Source organism: Astyanax mexicanus, chromosome 4 (genome assembly GCF_023375975.1).
Source record: "Astyanax mexicanus isolate ESR-SI-001 chromosome 4, AstMex3_surface, whole genome shotgun sequence".
In the NCBI taxonomy this organism is placed as follows: domain Eukaryota; kingdom Metazoa; phylum Chordata; class Actinopteri; order Characiformes; family Acestrorhamphidae; genus Astyanax; species Astyanax mexicanus.
In genome coordinates this window covers 55,613,770-55,635,130 of record NC_064411.1, presented here as the reverse complement: position 1 = coordinate 55,635,130, position 21,361 = coordinate 55,613,770, and the positions used below count along the sequence as shown (strand labels likewise).

Here is a 21,361-nt window from a genome sequence, read left to right as displayed (position 1 = left end):
TGTTTTAATAGTTTTATATAAAAGCCAGAAAGTGTTTTAAATGTTTAAAACTTTCAAATATATATATTTTAGTGTATTTTATCGTTTATTCACACTCTAAACTACTAAACTGCCTTTTGTTTTCATTCACTTCAATGCCTAGTGACGTCGAGCTCATTGTTTTCTGAAGGCGGCCGCTGATTGGACGGCTGTTTAAAAGCCCCGCTCTGATTGGTCGGGGCGAAGCTAGATTGCTATTGGCTGCCGGCGCGCAGCGTGCTGAGTTTGAAAACTGTGGCGTTTGTTGAGCTGCAGCGAGAGGAACCGGCTTTAAACCGTGAGTTTATTATAGTTTATTTATCTTTATGCAGGTAAATATCGCCTCTATCAGCGCAGTTACTGTTTGAAATACTGATATATATTACTGGGAAGATATGCCATGTGTTTTTACGGCTGTTCTCTTTTTTTTTTTTAGCTAAGATATGTTAAAACCCCCGTTTTTATTGGTATTAAAACTACATTTAACCCGTGCTAGTTGATGTTTTAGCATGTTTTAGCATGTTTTATTTGCTTTTAACAGTGTCTTGTTTGTTTTCTTACTGTTTGACCCCCATTTTAAGCCTGATATTTTATATTTTTGTGAGAGAAATATATTTTGTAATCCTTTTTGGGAGGTTGTGAATCTTTGTTGGCATAAGCTATATTATTAATTAAGTATTTGAGAGCCACTGTTTCATAATAATCGCCTTGTTGACACAAAAAATAAAATATGGCTACAAATATGAAGAATAATAATACTAAAAAACATTTAAATTACAGTATGTAATAATCCAAAAAATGTTTTTTTGCCTGAGGACAACAACACGTCATAGAGGGTTAAATTTGACACTGGTTGTTTTAAATTATTTTTTTAAGTAATTAACTTTGTTTGAGGGGTTTTGCTTTAAAGTTGTAGTTTTTAAAACTAGGCATTTCAATACAATTAGATCAACGAAGGCTCTGCAAAAAACTACATTTCCCATCATCAACTTCAGACGGCAGTTTAGAGAAGAGAAAGAGAGAGGTGGTTTTAAACGCTGATTATTTTTTTGTTATTAAACTTTGTATTGTAACTACATATTAAACGACAACTCAAAAACTCAGGATATTTTTGGTGTCTTATGGCATGCATAGAAAAAATGAAACTGTAATAGTTCTTTTTGATCATCATTATTCAGAGTGTTTTCTTTCTTTTTTATGATTATTTTATTGTATTTTTTTTTGTACTTTTGTAAATTTAATATTGAGGCTATACAGGAACACATGCAGATTTCTTTTCATTTGGAAAACAGAATATGTTTCATACTTTAAATTCTTCAAAGTAGCACATTTATCACCTTTAGCAAAAAATTACAATAAAATTAAATAATTTTAGGGCTATATCACCCTCCATTAACACAGTAAAACAGTATGATCTAGGGGTTGGACAGTATATATCGATATGTATACTAATATATGTATTAGTAACACAGATGCTGTGAACTTTTGTAGAGTCAAAACAATTGTTTTGTGATATATCGATTATCTCAGAATCACAATATTATCATCGTTAAGTCCAATTTATACTACTGCATTGAACCTATGCTGTGGCCTACGCGTCTGCTTGTACCATACATTGTAGTATAGATGGTGTATAGATGATAAATAGGTTTGAATGTATGGATAGATACTTTATTGACGTACACCTCTCTGGAAATTGGTCCGCTGGGTCTTGCATCCCCTCCCACACATTCCCGCCTTTTGTGGTATAAACTGCAGAGAGAGCAGAGCCACTGATATGCGCACGCAGAAGTATAAACGCACTGCTGCATAGCGCACTTTTGCTGGATAATGTAGGCTATAGCATAGGTTAAACACAGCTATAAATTGGGCTTTGAGGTGGGCAATTTATCGAAATAATATTGTATCGTAGGTGCATTGGTTCAGCCATATTTCTCACAGACTATACTGTGTGTATATATATTCCTTCCAGGTCCACCACCATGCTGAGAAACGATGAGCTTCCGGAGCTGCAGTGCACGGTGGCGGTGGAGCGTGTGAGCGCCTCCTCCGGTCACGCATTGAAGCGACGTGTCGCGCGCTCCGCCGCAGTCCTGCTGGGCCGAGACGAGCACGAGGAGCTGGTGCTGCGCATCCACGACCGTTCCAAAGGTCACACTGAGAGCTTCATGCTGAGAGACTTCCAGCTCTTCACCCGCTTCGCCAAAGACGGGAAGTGCACGGTGAAGCTGGAGCCGGACGGCACTCAGGTGCTGATTTCAGACTGCCCACCTGACCGCCTGAGCGGCTTCCTCAGGACCCTGCGCATAAAGCACGAGGCCTCACGAGACCGGAAGCCCGTCAGCGACCGGGTCAGGCTGAAGGCCACGCTTCCACGCTCCTTCAACACCATCAGCCCCCTGCAGCAGAAGGACGTGCAGAAAGCAAACGAGCTGAGGAGCAAAGTCAACGCTCCCCTGCAGCTGAAGGGTCTCTCTGTGAGATCCGGCCTCAGTAACAAAGCTGGAGGATCTTTGCAGGTCAAAAGACCCAGAGCCGACTGTGATACCAGCCCGGTAAGATAACAAGCAGTGCGGCTTTTCATGTGGAGAATACACACTGAGCAATAGTGTGTATACTTTTAGGGGTGGGCCTAAAATATGGCCCTAAAATAATATCACAATATTTCATGATACTCTTGGCAGTATGAGAAAACACTGAATTTAAAAATATATAGAAAAGAATACACTACTGCAAAAATGGAAAATTTAAATTCTATTATTGCATATATGATATATGTATCAAAAAATAAAAGAATTGTATCAGATTTGTAACAGAAGTCAATGATTCAGTATGTCATGATACTAATAATAATAATGCACTCCAAATAGCTCCATGTTGACAATATTATTGTGTATGATATGATATGGCATATCCTTAGTGTGTAAATTTATTCACATATATATAATTTTTTTTTAATTATTATTATTTATTTATTTATTCATTTATTTATTGGACACTAGTAAGGAACAGGGGTGTCGCCATGTTTTCTTTCCAATTCAGCAGGTCTCGCTGCTGGATGGTGAGACCTGTAAAGCTAAACTAAGTAAACAAAACTGTAATTAAAAAATACATGTTTTAAAGTTAAACAAGTGCTGGATGTTAATCTACATAGATTTCTCTCCTGAAAACTGTTAATTTGGGTTTAGTTTGAGTAAAGCGCTTCCGTTTATTTACAGTAAGCTTAGATTTCCAGTTTTCTACTAAGGCTGGGTGCAGCAGCACTAGCAGCTAACCGCTAGCACTAGAGAAACCCTGAGTGTTCTGGTAAGGCAGAGTGATATTAGCTAACGTTTCTTCCCATGTAGCTTGTTTGAACATGGTAAAAACGATAACCTCTGATTGACGGAAGAGCTAGCTAGCGCTTAGCATGGTTAGCGGCTAATGCTAATACTGCTGGAGAACTATGCTGAAACTCCTGTATATCGCTGTACTTCAGCAAAGAAGCTTTACTGCTCCTTAATACCTAATCTTAATGACTAGTTCATACATAATTTATACTTGAGTAGCACTGGATTATAAAATTAAAGGATTTTAAGTGTGAAAACTATGGTAACATCAATAACTGACACGTTCACACCTGGCATTTACAAGTGTCTTGGGTGATCTGATTACAAGAGGCAGCCAGAGAACGAGCCATTTACACCTGGCAGTATAAATGAGTCTACTAATTTGTAGTACAGTCTTCACAGGAACAGTAATACTAGGTGGGAACTGTTACTTCAAGCTCATAATGATTTCTGAGATGTTTTTCCTCATTTCTGAAATGCTTGTTTTGTGTTTTAGGTAAAAGCTCTCCACCCCAACAAAAAGCCTGTTCTGACTCTGCCTGTGGCGAGAAAGCTCAGCAAAGAACAAGCTGCAGTTCTTGACGCTGTTTTAAGTGGAAAGAACATCTTTTTCACTGGAAGTGCAGGTATGTCTTGGAACAAAGCTATCATTCAGTGCTGTAGTGCTGCAATGGGTGGTTTTTGATTTGTCCATAAATATCTGCACTGCAAAAAAATCTGCTATCTTTAAAAAAAATAGCAAGTGAAATCCTCTTAAATGTAGTCCAAATACAGCCCTATCCAAACAGGATTTTTTTCTCAGGGGGTTCTGGGGTACTTTTCTCTTTTAATGGGGGGGGGGGGGTTTATTCCCGTCCAGAACAATCATGTACGTCCTCTGAGAAAATTACAGGCTGAATTATCTACTGTTTTTCTCTGAACTACGTGCTCCTCCGGTAATTTTAGTCCTGTCCGGACACACATCTCTGAGTTTCGTCTCCTCGCCTTTAATAAAATAGATATTTGTCCACTGCCGTGCACTGTAATTAATGTACACTTTGGGTGCTGCGTTTCCGAGGAGATCCATGTTAAAAACACAACGTCGAGTAGAAATGGAGGAGCTACTGAACACCATGATGTCATGTGACCGAGAAAACCTAAAACTCATTGGTCCTCCTGTTTTTTCAATTGCAGTCCGGCTGTAGGAGTTTTATCACTTAGAAGTGTGATTTTTTGTATTTTTTATTATTATTATAATTTTTTTAAACAAACGTTCCCCTAGAAACTATTCCCTATTAGATATTTTCTTCTGTCTTGTTTTAACCCTTTCAGACCTAATATTATGTTCCAGTGAAAAATGTATATAAAAATGCTGTTTTTGTCTGTAATGCACACAAAATTAAGCCCCATCTGGATGAGATTAGTTTCTGAGGAGAACGTCTGTGGAAAATTATCCAAAAAATAATAAAATGTGGGGGAAAAAAATTACTAAAATGAAACCTTTTCAGCAATTAAGGTTTTTGCACCTAATTTAATAGTGTTGAGTTTCACACTTTATTATTAGAGGGGAAATTGTCACAGTAAAGGTACTGTATTTAAATGGGTCATATTTAGTCCTAATATTTTTAAATAATGCCGTTATGGGTTTCTTATTGCTCACGAATGTATTCTTCTTCTCCTCTCTCTGTATTTTCTTTTTCTTCTCCTCTTTTCTCTTTCCTTTTTTCTTCTCCTTTTTTGTTCTTCTCCTTCTCTTTTCTCTACCTCTTCTCTTTCTTCTTTCCTTTTCTCCTCTTTTTCTTACCCTTTCTTTATCCTCCTCTTTCTCCTTTATCTGCTCTACTTTCTTGTTTTCTCATTCTCCATTTCTCTTCTCCTTCTTTCCCTATCTCCTCTTTCTCTTCCCCTACCTTTCTCCTCCTCTTTCTCATTTCTTATCTCCTTTTCTTTTCTCCTTCTCCTCTTGCCTATTTTTTCCCTCTTTCCCTTCTTTCTCTTCTTCTTCTCTTCTGTTTCTCCTTTTTCTTTTTCCTGTTTCTTCTCGTTGTCCTTTCGCCTTCTCTTCCCTTTTTCTTTCTTCTTTCTCTACTCCTTATCCTCTTTTTATCCTTCTCTTCGGTTTCTTCTCCTCTTTCCTTTCTCTTTTCTTTCCCCTTCTCCTTTTCTTCTCCTCTCTATTCTCCTTCTACTTTCTCTTCCTCTACTCCTTCTTTCCCTATCTCCTCTTTCTCTTCCCTTTTCTTTCTTCTCCTTTCTCCTTTCTTATCTCCTTTTCTTTTTGTTTTCTCCTTCTCCTCTTTCCTATTTTTTCCTCTTTCCCTTCTTTCTCTTCTTCTTCTCTTCTGTTTCTCCTTTTTTCTTTCTCTTATTTCTTCTCGTTCTCCTCTTTCGCCTTCTCTTCCTTTTCTTTCTCCTTTCTCTACTCCTTATCCTCTTTTTATCCTTCTCTTTCTTCTCTTCCTTCCCTTTTCACTTTTTTCTTTCCCTTCTCCTTTTCTTCTCCTCTCTATTCTCCTTCTACTTTCTCTTCCTCTTCTCTTCTTCTTTCCCTATCTCCTATTTCTCTTCCTCTTTCTCCTTTCTCTACTCCTTATCCTATTTCTTTCTCTTTTCTTCTTCTTTTTCTCATATGCTCCTTCTACTTTCCTTCTTTTTTCCCTTTTTCCTCTTTCTCTATCCCCTTTCTTTCTCCTTTCTCATCTCCTTTCCTTTTTTGTTTTCTCCTTCTCCTCTTTCCCGTTCTTTTTCCTCTTTCCCTTCTTTCTCTTCTCTTATTCTTCTCTTCTGTTTCTCCTTTTTTCTTTCTTCTCGTTCTCCTCTTTCGCCTTCTCTTCCTTTTTCTCCTTTCTCTACTCCTTATCCAATTTCTTTCTCCTTCTCTACTCTTACTTCTCCTCCTTCCCTTTCTTTTTCTTCTTTCCCTTCTCCTCTCTCGTCTCCTCCTCTCATTCTCCTTTTTCTTCTTCTCCTTCTCTGTATCTTTTTTTATCTTTCTTCTTCTTTTTATTCTTATTATTTTTTATTATTCTTCTCTTTCTTCTACAGGTACAGGGAAGTCTTTCCTGTTGAAGAGGATTGTGGGATCTCTGCCTCCGAAAAGCACGTACGCTACAGCCAGCACAGGAGTCGCTGCGTGTCACATAGGAGGAACGACGCTGCACAGTTTTGCAGGTTCGAGACGTTTAAGATCATGGTGTCCTTTTATAATTTCTAATTTTCTGTAAATAAATACTCTAAATGAGAATATTTTTATTTGGAATTTGGGAGAAATGTTGTCTGTAGTTTATAGAATAAAACAACAATGTTCATTTTACTCAAACATAAACCTATAAATAGCAAAATCAGAGAAACGATAACGATATGGTACATTAAAATGTGTTGCTCTGGTGTCGCCCCTCATGAGAAGGTAAAGTAGAAGGGTAGAGATGATTTCTGAGCTGAGGGACAATAGAATTGGTTCCTCTGGAATGAAGATGGAGCTCCATCCAGTACCTTTGGGTAAAGATGGAGCAGCAAAACTGATTATCCAGCATCTCTCCCTGACCTCACTGAGGGTCTCATGGGGCCGAATGCAATCAAATCCTTCAGGAAGTGTTAACACGTTTAGAAGCAGGTGTCTACAGGCAGTAATAAATGGAGAGGGATGCTGTATCTGACCGATCTCGTGTTTAGGTATCGGTTCTGGTTCGGCTCCTCTGGAGCAGTGTCTGGAGCTGGCCCAGCGGCCCGGTGTCCTGCAGCACTGGACCGGCTGTAAACATCTCATCATCGATGAAGTCTCCATGGTGGAGGCCCAGTTCTTTGACAAGCTTGAAGCCATTGCCAGGTATGTATGAAATACATATATATATATATATATATATTATACCACTGTTAGTTCTGACGCTGCAGTGTGATTGGCTGAGAGGCGTTTTATGAGTGACGTTATCAACCGGTAATGCAATGTAACCGAATCTCTCCATGTATTACTCCGCCATATACAGGTGACTGAGCAAGGATGCAGCGCTTACAAACCAAATACAAACAGACAACTCAAATGCGATGTCATTAACCCTCCTGCTATCCTCAAATGTAGTAACACCTTTAATTTTCTGGGTCAGTATGATCTCAGCAATTTAAACCTCCCAGATAATTATCAAAATTACTGATCATTAAATATGCTGGCGCAGTTTTCTTGCCCATTTCTTACTGTTTATTTGAAAAAGTATACTACTAAAAATCTTACAGCACTTCATGCCTCCCTCTGCTGACAACTTTTATGAAGATGCGGATTTCATTTTTCAGCAGGACTTGGCACACAGCCCACACTGCAAAAAGTAGAAGTTGGTCTTATATAATATTCTATTTTTTCGGAGCCAGTAATTATTGGGTTTTTATTTATTTATTTATTATTTTTTTAAACCGTCTTAAGCCCTATCTGGACGGGATTAGTTTTCTCAGGAGGTTGTGGAGTAATTTTCTTTTTTTTATATGGGTCCTCTGTGATTTTATTCCCGTCCGGAACGATCATGTACGTGTTTTTCTCAGACGTCCTCTGATAAATAAATTACAGGCTGAATTATCTACTGTTTTTCTCTGAACTCTGTGGTCCTCCTGTAATTTTAGTCCTGTTCGGACGCACATCTGAGTTTCATCTCCTCGCGTTTAATAAAATAGCTATTTGTCCACTGCTGTGCACCGTAATTACAATTAGGGCACTTGGGCGTTTCCACAGAGATCCACGTTAAAAAAAAAACAACAGCGAGTGGAAATGGAGGAGCTACTGAACGCCACAATGTCATGTGACTGAGAAAAAAAGCCTAAAAACTCACTGATCCTCGTGTTTTTCAATTGCAGTCCAAATACAGGAGATTTATCACTGAGTAGTTCAGTTCAGTTCAGTTACCCTTTGTTTTTTTTAACTCTGTGGACAATGAGGGTGAACCTCATTTACAGAAACACAATAATTAATTTGATTAATTGAATTACCGGTACTGTTTTAATGTGAGATTCTTAGTCTTTACATATTTACATACAGCTCTGGAGAAAAAAAATGAGACAACTTAAACAATGATGAGTTTCTTTGATTTTACCAAATTGAAAACCTCTGGAATATAATCAAGAGGAAGATGGATGATCACAAACCATCAAACCACCAAACTGAACTGCTTGAATTTTTGCACCAGGAGTAAAGCAGCATCAAGTTATCCAAAAGCAGTGTGTAAGACTGGTGGAGGAGAACATGATGCCAAGATGCATGAAACAAAAAACTGTGATTAAAAACCATCAGGGTTATTCCACCAAATATTGATTTCTGAACTCTTAAAACATATTTATGAATATGAACGTGTTTTTTTTTTTTTTTGCATTATTTGAGGTCTGAAAGCTCTGCATCTTTTTTTGTTTTGCTATTTCAGCCATTTCTCATTTTCTGCAAATAAATGCTCTAAATGACGACAATATTTTTCCTCTGATTTTGCTATTTATAGGTTTATGTTTGAGTAAAATGAACATTGTTGTTTTATTCTATAAACTACAGACAACATTTCTCCCAAATTACAAATAAAAATATTCTCATTTAGAGCATTTATTTACAGAAAATGAGAAATGACTGAAATAACAAAACTTTATGAATATGAACTTGTTTGCATCTTTAAGAGTTTAGAAATTAATATTTGGTGGAATAACCCTGGTGGTTTTTAATCAGTTTTTATGCATCTTGGCATCATGTTCTCCTCCACCAGTCTCACACACTGCTTTTGGATAACTTTATGCTGCTTTACTCCTGTTGCAGAAATTCAAGCAGTTCAGTTTGGTGGTTTGATGGTTTGTGATCATCCATCTTCCTCTTGATTATATTCCAGAGATTTTCAATTTGGTAAAATCAAAGAAACTCATAATTTTTAAGTGCTTTTTTATGTATTTTTTCATGTTCCTAATAGGGATGTGCGAATGTAAAGGAGCATTTTAAAAAAAAATAGTTTTTAATCGATTTTACGTCAAGTGATGTTTCTTTTGACCCTTTAACCTCCTCTACCCTTTTAACCCTTTATGTAAGTCATTCCTATTATTACAATACGCATCACTTTAATAGGCCTTAGGACAGAGCCCTGTGGTACTTTGACAGAATTAATAACTGAATCATTAACCTCGGGTTCAAGGCGTGTAAAGGTCCTTCACAGGAGCATTATAAACACCTTTTACTCTACTTTACGAGCGTAAGGTCAGGATAGTATGCGTGAGAAATGTGTGTAATTTGATGAATTGCTTTCTGCGGTGCTGAAATTGTGTGCAATCGAGTCGTCGTCTGGCCGTGGCTGACGAACAGGTTTTATTCACCCAGGTTTTCCAGCTAAATGGCCAGCAGATGGCAAATTGTTGCTTTGGGGTGAGCAGATTTAGTTCAAGCATCACCGAACACGCTAAATGAATCAATCCAATCAAGTCAAATTGAGATTTTAAAGCTAATTAAGGACGTCTCACTACAAGCCATTTGCTCCTGTTCACTGAACATGGTGGCTGAGAGTTTAAAGATTTATTCAAAACTTCAGACACATGCACATATCTTTTTTTTTTGGCCAATATAACATAACATTATTTTAAGTACTTTTTAAAAATATGCATTAACATTGTAGCCTTAAAGGTCCTATTCTTTTGTTTTTTTTTAATGCATTTTAAAATGTCTAGTTGTGGTCTCGGGTGTTTCTGTTTAGCCCTGCTTTAGATCACTGGATTAGTGGTCTCCTGAAGAGAGACAGACAGGATTTCGGCTCTTGCTCATGAATATTCATACATGCATATGAATATATCGCCTCTGATTGGCTAACAGCACTGCAGCAGAGAACGTCTACCTGCTGCCTTCCCCCCACAGTCAATTTTACAGCTCTAAAACTCAAAGGACAAAATGTTTTCAGAGATACAGAATTAGCCACTCTCCCTGTGGCATTTATAAACATTTTAGGCTAAACTAACTCTACTAAACTCTTATATCAGACTTGGTTATTCGGTACTTGGGCAGTTTCACCATGGCGAAGCTCCAAAGTCGCTTTATATCATAAAATCTGACGCAAACGCCGCTCACTTTGACTGATATTCTGTCGAGTTGTGCTGCCTTGTCAAACCGTGCTTCCCTAGAGTATATTTAAGGTCTTGGTAAAATGCAGAATCCACCGGAGATCCAATTTAAACCTACAGTTACTTACACAAGATGGCTAATGCTAACAGGCAGTGTAAACAGTGCTAAAAGCTCTTTAGCTGATGAGACTCGTAGTGAAAACGTGATCTGGTCCCAATCCGATCCAGATATTAAATATGCTTCTTTTTTTTTAATTGCGCTAAACTGCTTATTAGACACAGTTTAATCTGATATATTAGCCAGATAATGTTCTGCTATGAACAAACGCTGTCTCTGCTGCTGCTCCATGCTGTTTACACACTAAGAGTGTGGTATGTGCAGCGTTCCCTGCTCACAGCTGCCCTGCATGTCCCATTGAAAACCCTGTTTTTCTTTTATTTACATTAAAATATCCACTATAAAAACTTTTGTCTTAAAAACAATCACCGAATAAAAATCACGTGATTATGCATGTATACAGAGAGTATAAATTGTAAGTTTTTAAACGTATGTAAGCTTAATTTTGCCTTTCTTTCATGTTTTTTTTCCCCTGTTTGTCATCTATTCGAACAAATTACTCCGTACAAAAAATTCTAGTAAATGAAAATCTATGCAGTTTATACAAACGATGATACATGTAAAGTACAAGCATGCTAACATTCATACATGCGCACCTACATATGTATGCATGTAAAAAAAATATCAAGGAAATAAAGTTGAGTAAAGCTAATTAATACTCTAATTATCTCACAGATGGTCCTTATATATTTTATATATGTGTTTTGCTGTTTGCAGGTCCATTCGAAGGTCCACTGAGCCGTTTGGAGGGATCCAGCTGATCGTTTGTGGAGATTTTCTCCAGCTTCCTCCAGTTACTAAAGGAAAAGAGAAACCCAGCTTCTGTTTCCAGGTATGGAGTCAGGATATGTATTATAATAAACACTGATCATTAAATACATGCTTAAATTGTTGCACCCAGAAGGAAGTCTGTGATTATGATCTTTAGAAGAGCGTGTTCAGAAAAGATAGGGTCACTGGTTGCAGGACCTCTCAAAACACTTGATGCACCATAGCAACACCTTAGCAACACACACCTTTCTAAAGCAACACCTTGGTAACCAACAGCTATATCATAGCAACCATCACAGATACAATAGCAGCATCTTAGCAACCACCACAAATGCATTAGCAACAACTCGGCAACCAACAGCTATATGAAAGCAACACCATAGCAACCACCACAGATATAATAGCAGCACTTAAGCAACCACCACATATACATGAGCAACACTATGGATACTTTTAGGCCACCAACAACTATACCAGAGCAACACCTTAGCAACCACCATGGATACATTAGCAACACCTTGGCCACAAATAGCTAGATCAGAGCAGCATCTTAGCAACCATCACGGATAAATTAGCAGCATTCTAGAAACCACCACTTATACATTGGCAACACCATAGCAACCACCACAGGTACAATAGCAGCACCTTAGCAACCACCACATACACACTAGAAACGTGTTGGCAACCGACAATTATGCCAGAGCAACACTAAAGCAACCACCACAAATACAATGGCAGCACCTAGCCATCCTCCTAGCAAACACCACAAGTGCATTACCAACACCTTGGTGTTAAACAGCTATAGCAGAGCAACGCCATAGCAACCACCACAGATACGATATCAGCACTTTAGCAAACACCTCGGATACATTGGCAGCACCACAGATTCATTGGCAACAACCTGGCCACCAACAGCTATACCAGAGCAACCACCACAGATACGATAGATAAGCAAACACCACAAATGCATTAGCAACACCATGGCAACTTACAGCTATGCCAGAGTAAACACCACAGATACATTAGCAACACCCTGGCCACCAACAGCTTTACCAGAGCAACCACCACAGATGCAATAGCAGCACCTTAGCAACCACCACAAACGCATTAGCAACACCTTGGCATCTTACAGCTATGCCAGAGCAAACACCTAAGAAACATTGCCAACAGCACGGATACATTGGCAACACCCTGGCCACCAACAGCTACATCAGATCAACCACCACAGATGCAATAGTAGCACCTTAGCAACATCAGGCTGCACACTGGACCGGCCTGATGTTCTGTAGATGTTGAGCTAGTGACCGGGTCACGGCTGCTGAAGTCTTTTATTTAATGCTATGATGGAGGTCACTGCTTATCAGACTCGCTCCTGTAACAATAATTACAGCATTGAGTTATTGTATAATAAAACTGCATGACCTCGATTTCTGCTGACCTCTGTATTACAGTATTACACATTTATCATTCTCTTAGCACAGAGTCCATAAGCCAGTATGCTTTTACATGGTTTTATGACCTTGAATTGATCTTATATCGTTTAAAACAAAACAAAATATCAACCGAGGTGCGTCTTTTATTAAATAATCTCATTGAAATGTTCATTTATTTCAGTAGTTCAGTTTAAAACGTGAAACTCCTATATTATGCTAGTGCATCTCAAAGATTTAGAATATTAATATCATTAGAAAGTTACTTTATTTTTATCAGTAATTCAGTTGAAAATGTGAAACTCATATATTATACAGATGTTACACACAGAGTAATCTATTTATAAAATTAGAATATTATATAAAACCAATTGGTACTTTTGGTACGCAGTGTGGGCAGTGTGCCAAGTCCTGCTGGAAAATAAAACCTCATCTCCATAAAAGTTTTCAGTTCTCAGCAGAGGGAAGCATGAAGTGATGCAAAATGTCCACTAATATAACACAGGGTGAGTAACACAAAAGTAACGCAAGAGTTACTTTCACTGGTAACTAGTTACTTTTATAGTGGAGTAACTCAGTTACTTTTTTGGATAAGTAACTAGTAACTAATTACTTTTTCAAAAAGTAATGTGCCCAACATCCTGTCTGCCGGTGTTGGTGCACTGTTGTATTAATGAACATTTTACAGCATTTCTTGCTTTCCTCTACTGATGAGCTTTATGGAAATGTGGATTTCATTTTCCAGCAGCTGTAAGCCACAATCCTCACCATTTAAATAAAAATAACTGCTTGCAAAATCAGTTTTTTAAAACTTTTTGAACAGAATTACTGACGTTAAATTAACGTTTTAAATTGTGTATTAATTTTGAGATGCACCTTTTTATAAGTATCTGTCTTGGCGCAGGTCTTGAGAAGGTTGGGGCTACTCCTTGTTAGGTGGATGGTTATAATGTTACGGCTGGTTTGGTGTACAAAAGAAACTTGTTTTTTTGACCCTTAAAAAGTGAACCCGGTCTCTCTGTCTTGGTTAAAATGGTGTGAATTTGATCCACTTCGCTGCTCTCCAGTGGGGCTATGACCAAGGCTAACCGCTAACTACCTCTCCCTCGCTGTGCTCTGCAGGCGAGGAGCTGGAGGAAGTGCATCCACGCCAACATGGAGCTGACCGAGGTTCGCCGGCAGACTGACCGCGCCTTCATTTCACTCCTGCAGGCGGTCCGAGTGGGCAGGTACTATCCTCAGTGCTAATCTGCTTTAGCTACGGGCTGCTTTAGCATGCATTCGGAACAACAAATGTTTTCTCTGCAGATATATTTATTTGTGCATTTTGGAACAACACAAAAAAACAGGGAGAGAAATGCAAATTTGACTTAATTAGGGCTTGGGGATATGGGAAAAAAAAAAAAAAAACATATCACGATATAGTTTTCTATAGCAGACGATATCGATATGCATCACAATATAAATCAAATCACTTTCTGTTACACTTAAAGCATTCTTTTTACTCATAAGTGACAGAATAAGAGTTATTCAGACCCTTTCTTGTTGTCGTTTCTTGTTGTCGTTTTTCTTGTCGTCGTTTTTCTTGTCGTTTCTTGTTGGTTGTTGTCGTTTCTTGTTGTTGTTTGTCGTTTCTTGTTGTTGTTTGTCGTTTCTTGTTGTCGTTTGTCGTTTATTGTTGTCGTTTGTCGTTTATTGTTGTCGTTTCTTGTTGTTTTCTTGTTGTCGTTTCTTGTTGTTGTTGTTGTTGTTTCATCTTGTTTATTGTTGTTTCTTCTTGATGTTGTTGTTTTCTTGTTGTCGTTTTTTTTCTTTTTGTCGTTTGTTGTTGTGGTTTATTGTTGTCGTTTCTTGTTGTCGTTTTTCTTGTTGTTTGTTGTCGTTTCTTCTTGATGTTGTTGTTTTCGTGTTATCGTTTGTTGCTGTTGTTGTTTCTTGTTTTTTTTCTTTTTGTCGTTTCTTGTTGTCGTTTGTTGTTGTGGTTTCTTCTTGTTTATTGTTGTCGTTTCTTGTTGTTGTCGTCGTTTTTTCTTTGTTGTCGTTTCTTGTCGTCGTTGTTGGTTGTCGTTTCTTGTTGTTTTCTTGTCATTTGTTGTTTCTTCTTGTTTATTGTTGTTGTCGTTTCTTGTTGTTTGTTGTTTCTTCTTGGTTGTTGTTGTTGTTGTTGTTTGTTGTTTATTGTTGTCGTTTCTTGTTGATGATGTTTATTGTTGTTGTCGTTTCTTGTTGTTGTAAGGAAATAAGCATTTTATAATATTTTGTGTTGCAATGTAGGGCCCAGTATCAGAAAGCTTGGTTTGCGTCATAGGTAATGGGTCACACAGCAGGACAATGACCTCAATGACTTAAAATGCAGACAGAAATGGATGTTATGTTTTGTGTGTTGTTCCAAAACGCAGTAAGGAAATAAACATGTCTATAACATAATCTATTTTATGGTCGTGCCCTCAGGGTCTCTGTGTATATCCGTGTCTAATCCCTCTCCTCCTATTGGATCCTGAAGCCTTTCTGACCTTCCCCCGGCCAGCAGTGACCTGTAGATATCTATTTCCACAGAGTCACGGAGGAAGTCACCACCCAGCTCCTGAAAAGCGCCAATAACCGCATCGAAAGAGACGGTATCCTGGCAACCCGGCTGTGCACACACAAGGACGACGTGGAGCTCACTAATGAGAACAAACTCAAGCAGTTACCAGGTCCGTTATACATGTGTCAAGCTGTGTACACACACACACACACACACACACCCCCGGTTCGGGTGTTTATGAAAACCCGAGACGTCATCGCGCTCTAAGTATAGCGCTGTGAATCCAGCAGGGTGTTATGATTGGTGGGTGGGTGGTTGCCGTGGTCGCTTTAATCTTGGCAACACTTCCTGTTTGGGGAACGTAATTCCAGCAGGAGGTCTGAATGGTTTTGGAGTTATTTACTCTGCAGTAGACACAGCGTGCTTCAGTACGTCGATTTATACGAATTAAATTAGGTAACAAGTACTTAAACCTGTACCAGTCAAAAATTATTTTTGTTTTTCTCTTTATTTTTTTTTTATTATATTAATCTACAATGAAGAAACTAAATTAAATAAAGACATGGAATTATGTAGTAAACAGCAAAAAAAAAAGGTAGTAAACCTGATAAACTCATGTTTTGCATCGCAGTGTATGGCCCAGTATCAGAAAGCTTAGTTTGCGCCATAAGTAATGGGTCACGCAGCAGGACAATGACCTCAATGACTTAAAATGCACCCAAAAATTTGTGTGTTGTTCCAGTACACAGTAAGGAAATGGACATTTTATAGTCTTTTGGGTTGCAGTACAGGGCGTAGTATCAAAGCTTGGTTTGTGTCATAGGTAATGGATCTTGCAGCAGGACAATGACCTTAAAAACTTCAAATGCATCCAGAAATGGATAAAAAAAAAGGTAGTAAACCTGGTAAACTGAGCTTCACAGCATGAAGGAAAAGCATACCTGTCAAGTTTTGGACTTAAAAATAAGGGATTTTTTCCGCCGCCCCAACAGCCCAAACGAGGGGAAAAAAAAAAAAAAAATATATATATATATATATATATATATATATATATATATATATATATATATATATATATATATATATATATATATATTTTTTTTTTTTTTTTTTTTTAATATATATATATATTTTTTTTTTATTTAATAGATTTAAAATTGAAATTGAAGGGTGCACAAATTTACAAAAAGGACATGGATCAGATATATTCCATAAGTAAATAATAGTCCTAAGGGGCCTACACAATTAATAATCTTTCATTAATACTTCTTTCTATCGTTCAGTCCACTCCTGATCAGTTCAGTTAATTTCAGCCCTCTCCACATTTTCTCTCTCTCTCCAGCTCAACCATCTCTTCTACCCCTTCTAAATAATACATTACACCACAATACTTGAGATTTAAACAAATTCTAACAAACCCTAAAACTAGCCCTGAACTAATAGAGTTTGGAAATGATAGTTATTGGCTGATCAGGCACATCAGGGCAGGGCATTATATATATGTAGATTTTTCTCAAACCCTGACCATCTATCTAGCTAATTCTAAAGTTAAGCTAACTGAGTCACAAGCTGTATTTTATTAAACACACAGTGGGTTTAATTTATGTTTTGATTCAGAGAAGAGTCTTTTTAACCAGCTATCAGAAACAATCTCATCACAGTTTACATGGTTAATTACCTTTCTTTTAGAAAAATCTCCGTATATCCAGATTAGTTTTAACGACAGCTGCTCCGACTAGCTGCCTGAACTCACAGCGAGGGGAGGGGCGGGGCTTCCCGCACACTAAACTGCGCTCCGCAAAACCAGCTAGCTGATTGGCTGTTTCTCCTGAAAGGCGGGACTTTCTCCTTGAACCGGCACCACGATTGGTTAAGAGACACACAGCGGTCAGTGCATTGTCGCCTGTGGCCTATATATTTTTTTATTTAGTATAATACGGGAAATTTACGGGAAAATACTAATACGGGAGGACGGCGGGAAAGAGGAGTAAAATACGGTAGTTTCCCGGCAAAAACGGGAGACTTGACAGGTATGAGGAAAAGCAGCAACTATTGTTCAGCAATTCAAGACAATGAGAACTATTCCAGGTGACTCTCCCTCATGAAGACACTGAGATTAAAATACCAAGAGTCTGCAGATTAAATTATTGATTAATATTACATTTACAATGTAAAGAATTCTAAAAGAGAAGAGGTGTCCAAACTTTTGACTGGTACTGTATGTATATATATATTTTTAATAGGCTTAATAATAAATGATTGTACTTTATGATAAGTCTAAAATACATTACGAGTGTGAATTACAGGGCATGTTGCAATACGATACGTTGCCACAGTAACAATGATATCACAATAATACTGTGATTTTTCGATACACTACTCGATATATCACAATAAAATTACACTCTACGATACTTAATGCCATTTTTGGTACTGATGAGAATAAAATACTAAATTAATTAAATACCAGGAATTACAGATTGATTGGTTTTAGTTTCACACAATTTAACAGCCAATATTCTTTACTGCAGGTTTATTAACTCCCTTCATTTGATTTATAACGCCACCATCTTGGTCAGTAGTATATTAGCATTAGCTGTTAACTGCACTAAGCGCTAGCTCTTTCATTGTTCAGAAGTGAGAATTATCGGCCTGTAGCCTGCTGCTAACCCTGGCTAGCAGTGTTGGAGCAGTATTAGCATTAGCCGTTCATTGCGCTAAGCTCTAGCTCTTGCAACGTTCAGAGGCGAGTATATCATACTGTAGTCTGTGTGTTTATCGTGTTAAAACAAGCTACGTGGGAGAACCGCTAGATTATATCTCCCTGGTTTACCACCAAACATGCAGGGTTCCTCAGTGTAGCGCGGTTGGATGGCATGTAGTTAGCTGCTAATGCTAATGCTGCTGCACCCAGCCTTAGTGGAAATCTGGAAATCTGAGCTTACTGTAAATAAATGAAAGCGCATTTCTCACCCAGATAAGGAGAGAAATCTGTGTAGATTAATATCCAGTGCTCGTTTGACTCAGCCGTGAGACCTGCTGAATTAAACGGAAAACATGGCGACACCGCTGTTCCTTTCTAGTGTCATATAAAATGCACCTTAAGTATGAAAATACACCAGAAAATAGACGTTTATCGATATTGCACCTTATATTGTACGATATGCACCTGACAGTAGCTAAAGGTAATTTTAAAAGGTGTGTACAAAAATATTCTTGATTTCGGAAGACCTAATGAATGAGCAGGTGACTCAATAAGTTTGTCCATATAATATATATATATATATTTAGCTATTTATGCCATCTACGGATCATGACATTTATAGGGTATTCATTCTATTTAATATTTAGTCTGTGATCAATCATAAATAAAATAAAAAAATCACAGTATTTATTGAAAATATCTAAATATGCTAACTATATATATATATATATTTACGTTTTGTCATATATTGGGTTATTTTTTCCATTTTTCTCTTGTGATTTCCTTTTATTTCTTTATCCTTTTGTTATGTTTGTCTATAATCAGGCCGTAGAGCTGTAGATGTTCTAGATAACACCTAGAGTATAAAAGGACACCATGGCTCCCATCAACCCCCGATCTGTAAAACTGCACAGATCAATACCTGTGTTCAGAACTGCTGTACGAACATCAAACACAGGCTGGGAGCACAGCTTAGCGGATCAGTAGGAGCTTATAAGCTTTTATAGATCTGCAGAACAGCTCAGCTATTACAAGAGAATAAAAAATGAATGCAAATTTATTAACAATTAATTTAACTAAATAATATTAGTAATTAGACTTGGTCCAAATTATCTACTACTTACAATTACGGTACTTCAATTACTATGATGTTTTCCTCTAAAATTATTACATATGTAAAGCAGCACAGATCAATAATGTGCTAAAACTGCTGTACGAACTTAAAACACAGCCTAGTGGAGCAGTAGTTTATATTAGATGTGCTTTATATTAGTTAAGCTTTTGTAATAAATACAAAAAAAAAAATAAGATTAAGAATAATGTTAATTAGACTTGGATCAAACTGCTCTTTAGCTAATGGGGAAATTCCAAATACAAAATTCTGCTTTGCTCTGCCTCGTTCTACAAAAAACTACCTTGTGTTACCAAACCCTGCCTTTTTCTCACTCGTTCTACCAAACCCTGCTTTGCTTTATCAAAATCATTCTGCATTGCTCTGCAAAACCCTGCCTCTTTCTGCCTCATTCTGTCTTGTCTGCTTCATTCTACTAAACCCTACCTTGCTCTACCAAACCCTGCCTCGTTTTACCAAACCCAGCCTTGCTCTGCCTCACTCGACCTCACTCTGCCTCTACCATGGATTGCTTTGCTCAACCAAACCCTGCCTCGCTCTACCAAACCGTACTTTGCTCAGTCTGCTTCTATTGCTCTGCCTCGCTCTACCAAACCCTGCCTTGGTCTGCCTCGTTCTACCAAACTCTGCCTCATTCTACCTTGGGTATCCTCGCTCTACCAAACCCTTGTCTTGCTCTAGTAAACCTTTCTTTCTTCTCCCTTACTCTTCCAAACCCTGCCTCGCTCTACCAAACCCTGCCTCTCTCTGCCTCATTCCACCAAACCCTGCCTCACTCTACCAAACCCTGCCCCTCTCTGCCTCATTCTACCAACCTCTGCCTCATTCTACCAAACCCTGCCTTGCTCTAGTAAACCTTTTCTTCCTTCTGCCTCGCTCAACTAAACCCTCCCTCACTCTACCAAACCCTGCCTCGCTCTACCAAACCCTGCCTTGGTCTGCCTTGCTCTATGAAACCCTACCTCACTCTGCTTTGTTCTGCCTCATTCTACCAAACTCTGCTTCATTCTACCTTGTTCTGCCTCATTTTACCTTGGTCTTCCTCTCTCTACCAAACCCTACTTTGCTTTCCCAAACCCTAAATCGATCTACCAATCCCTGACTCGCTCTACCAAAACCCTGCCTCTTTCTGCCTCATTTGGTCTTGTCTGCCTCACTCTACCAAACATTACCTTGTTCTGCTTTGCTCAACCAATACCTGCCTCGCTCTAGCAAACTCTGCCCCCCTTTGCCTGACTCTGACTCATTCTACCTCACTATTAACTACACTGTACACTATATTTGCACATTGGAGACTAGAGAAATCTGCAATATGTTTTTTTTACTGTATAGTCTTAATGATATTTCTTTAATTTGAGCCAGTGTATTGCACTGTGCAGAAATGTTGGTCTGTTCCTGGTCTTTGTCTCTCTGTGCCGCTCTGTGCTGATCTGTGCTGTGTGTGTTTTCTGTAGGACCCTTGCGAGTGTTTGAGGCAGTGGACAGTGACCCCATGCTGGTGAAAACTATTGATGCTCAGAGTCCGGTGGGGGCAGTGCTGCAGCTTAAAGTCGGAGCACAGGTAAAAAGCGGATTATCCTGAAGTTTTTAAAAAATTCATTTAAGTGAATTAATGATGTTTAATGTTTAGATATTCCTGTTTCAAAGTGTGTTTTATTTATTTAGGTCATGCTCACAAAGAATCTGGACGTGCAGAGGGGGCTGGTGAACGGAGCCAGAGGTGTTGTGGTCGACTTCTTACCTGGAAACCAAGGTAAAGAGAGAGAAACAGAACTGAAGGAAATTGCATGTCGTTCCTCATTTTACTTCTCAATATATTACATTACATTACATTACATTACATTACATTACATTACATTACATTACATTACATTACATTACATTTGGCAGACGCTTTTGTCCAAAGCGACTTACAATAATCAAGTACAATGTAAAATAAGTTTAAAGGTAAAACATCTTTGGATAGGGATAAAAGGAGGACAAAGGGGAATAATAGGATAGAGGAGTGAAGGAGGGGAAGAAGGAAATGAGGTTAGAAGTAGTTAGTGTGTTAGAGGTGTTAGGAGAGTAAGTGCTCTTTGAAGAGCTCTGTCTTCAGGAGTTTATTAAAGATAGTGAGAGATTCTCCTGATCTGGTAGTAGAAGGTAGTTAGTTAGAGGTGTTAGGAGAGTAAGAGCTCTTTGAAGAGCTCTGTCTTCAGGAGTTTATTAAAGATAGTGAGAGATTCTCCTGATCTGGTAGTAGAAGGTAGTTAGTTAGAGGTGTTAGGAGAGTAAGTGCTCTTTGAAGAGCTCTGTCT

At 38.2% G+C, this 21,361-nt stretch overlaps 1 protein-coding gene across 2 annotated transcripts in view; it reads left to right on the top strand.

Annotated features, from left to right (window-relative positions):
- The first annotated feature begins 245 nt into the window (after positions 1-245).
- pif1 (PIF1 5'-to-3' DNA helicase homolog (S. cerevisiae)) overlaps positions 246-21,361 on the top strand; it is a 30,488-nt gene continuing 9,372 nt past the window's right edge. For both annotated transcript variants that reach the window (XM_049476631.1, XM_049476632.1), the window contains exons 1-10: positions 246-316; positions 1,991-2,573; positions 3,844-3,973; positions 6,372-6,497; positions 6,999-7,152; positions 11,215-11,329; positions 13,821-13,927; positions 15,255-15,394; positions 20,516-20,622; positions 20,727-20,814. In XM_049476631.1, the coding sequence (XP_049332588.1) occupies positions 2,001-2,573; positions 3,844-3,973; positions 6,372-6,497; positions 6,999-7,152; positions 11,215-11,329; positions 13,821-13,927; positions 15,255-15,394; positions 20,516-20,622; positions 20,727-20,814 (1,540 nt within the window). In that variant the 5' untranslated portion in view covers positions 246-316; positions 1,991-2,000. The remainder of the gene's footprint in view (positions 317-1,990; positions 2,574-3,843; positions 3,974-6,371; positions 6,498-6,998; positions 7,153-11,214; positions 11,330-13,820; positions 13,928-15,254; positions 15,395-20,515; positions 20,623-20,726; positions 20,815-21,361) is intronic.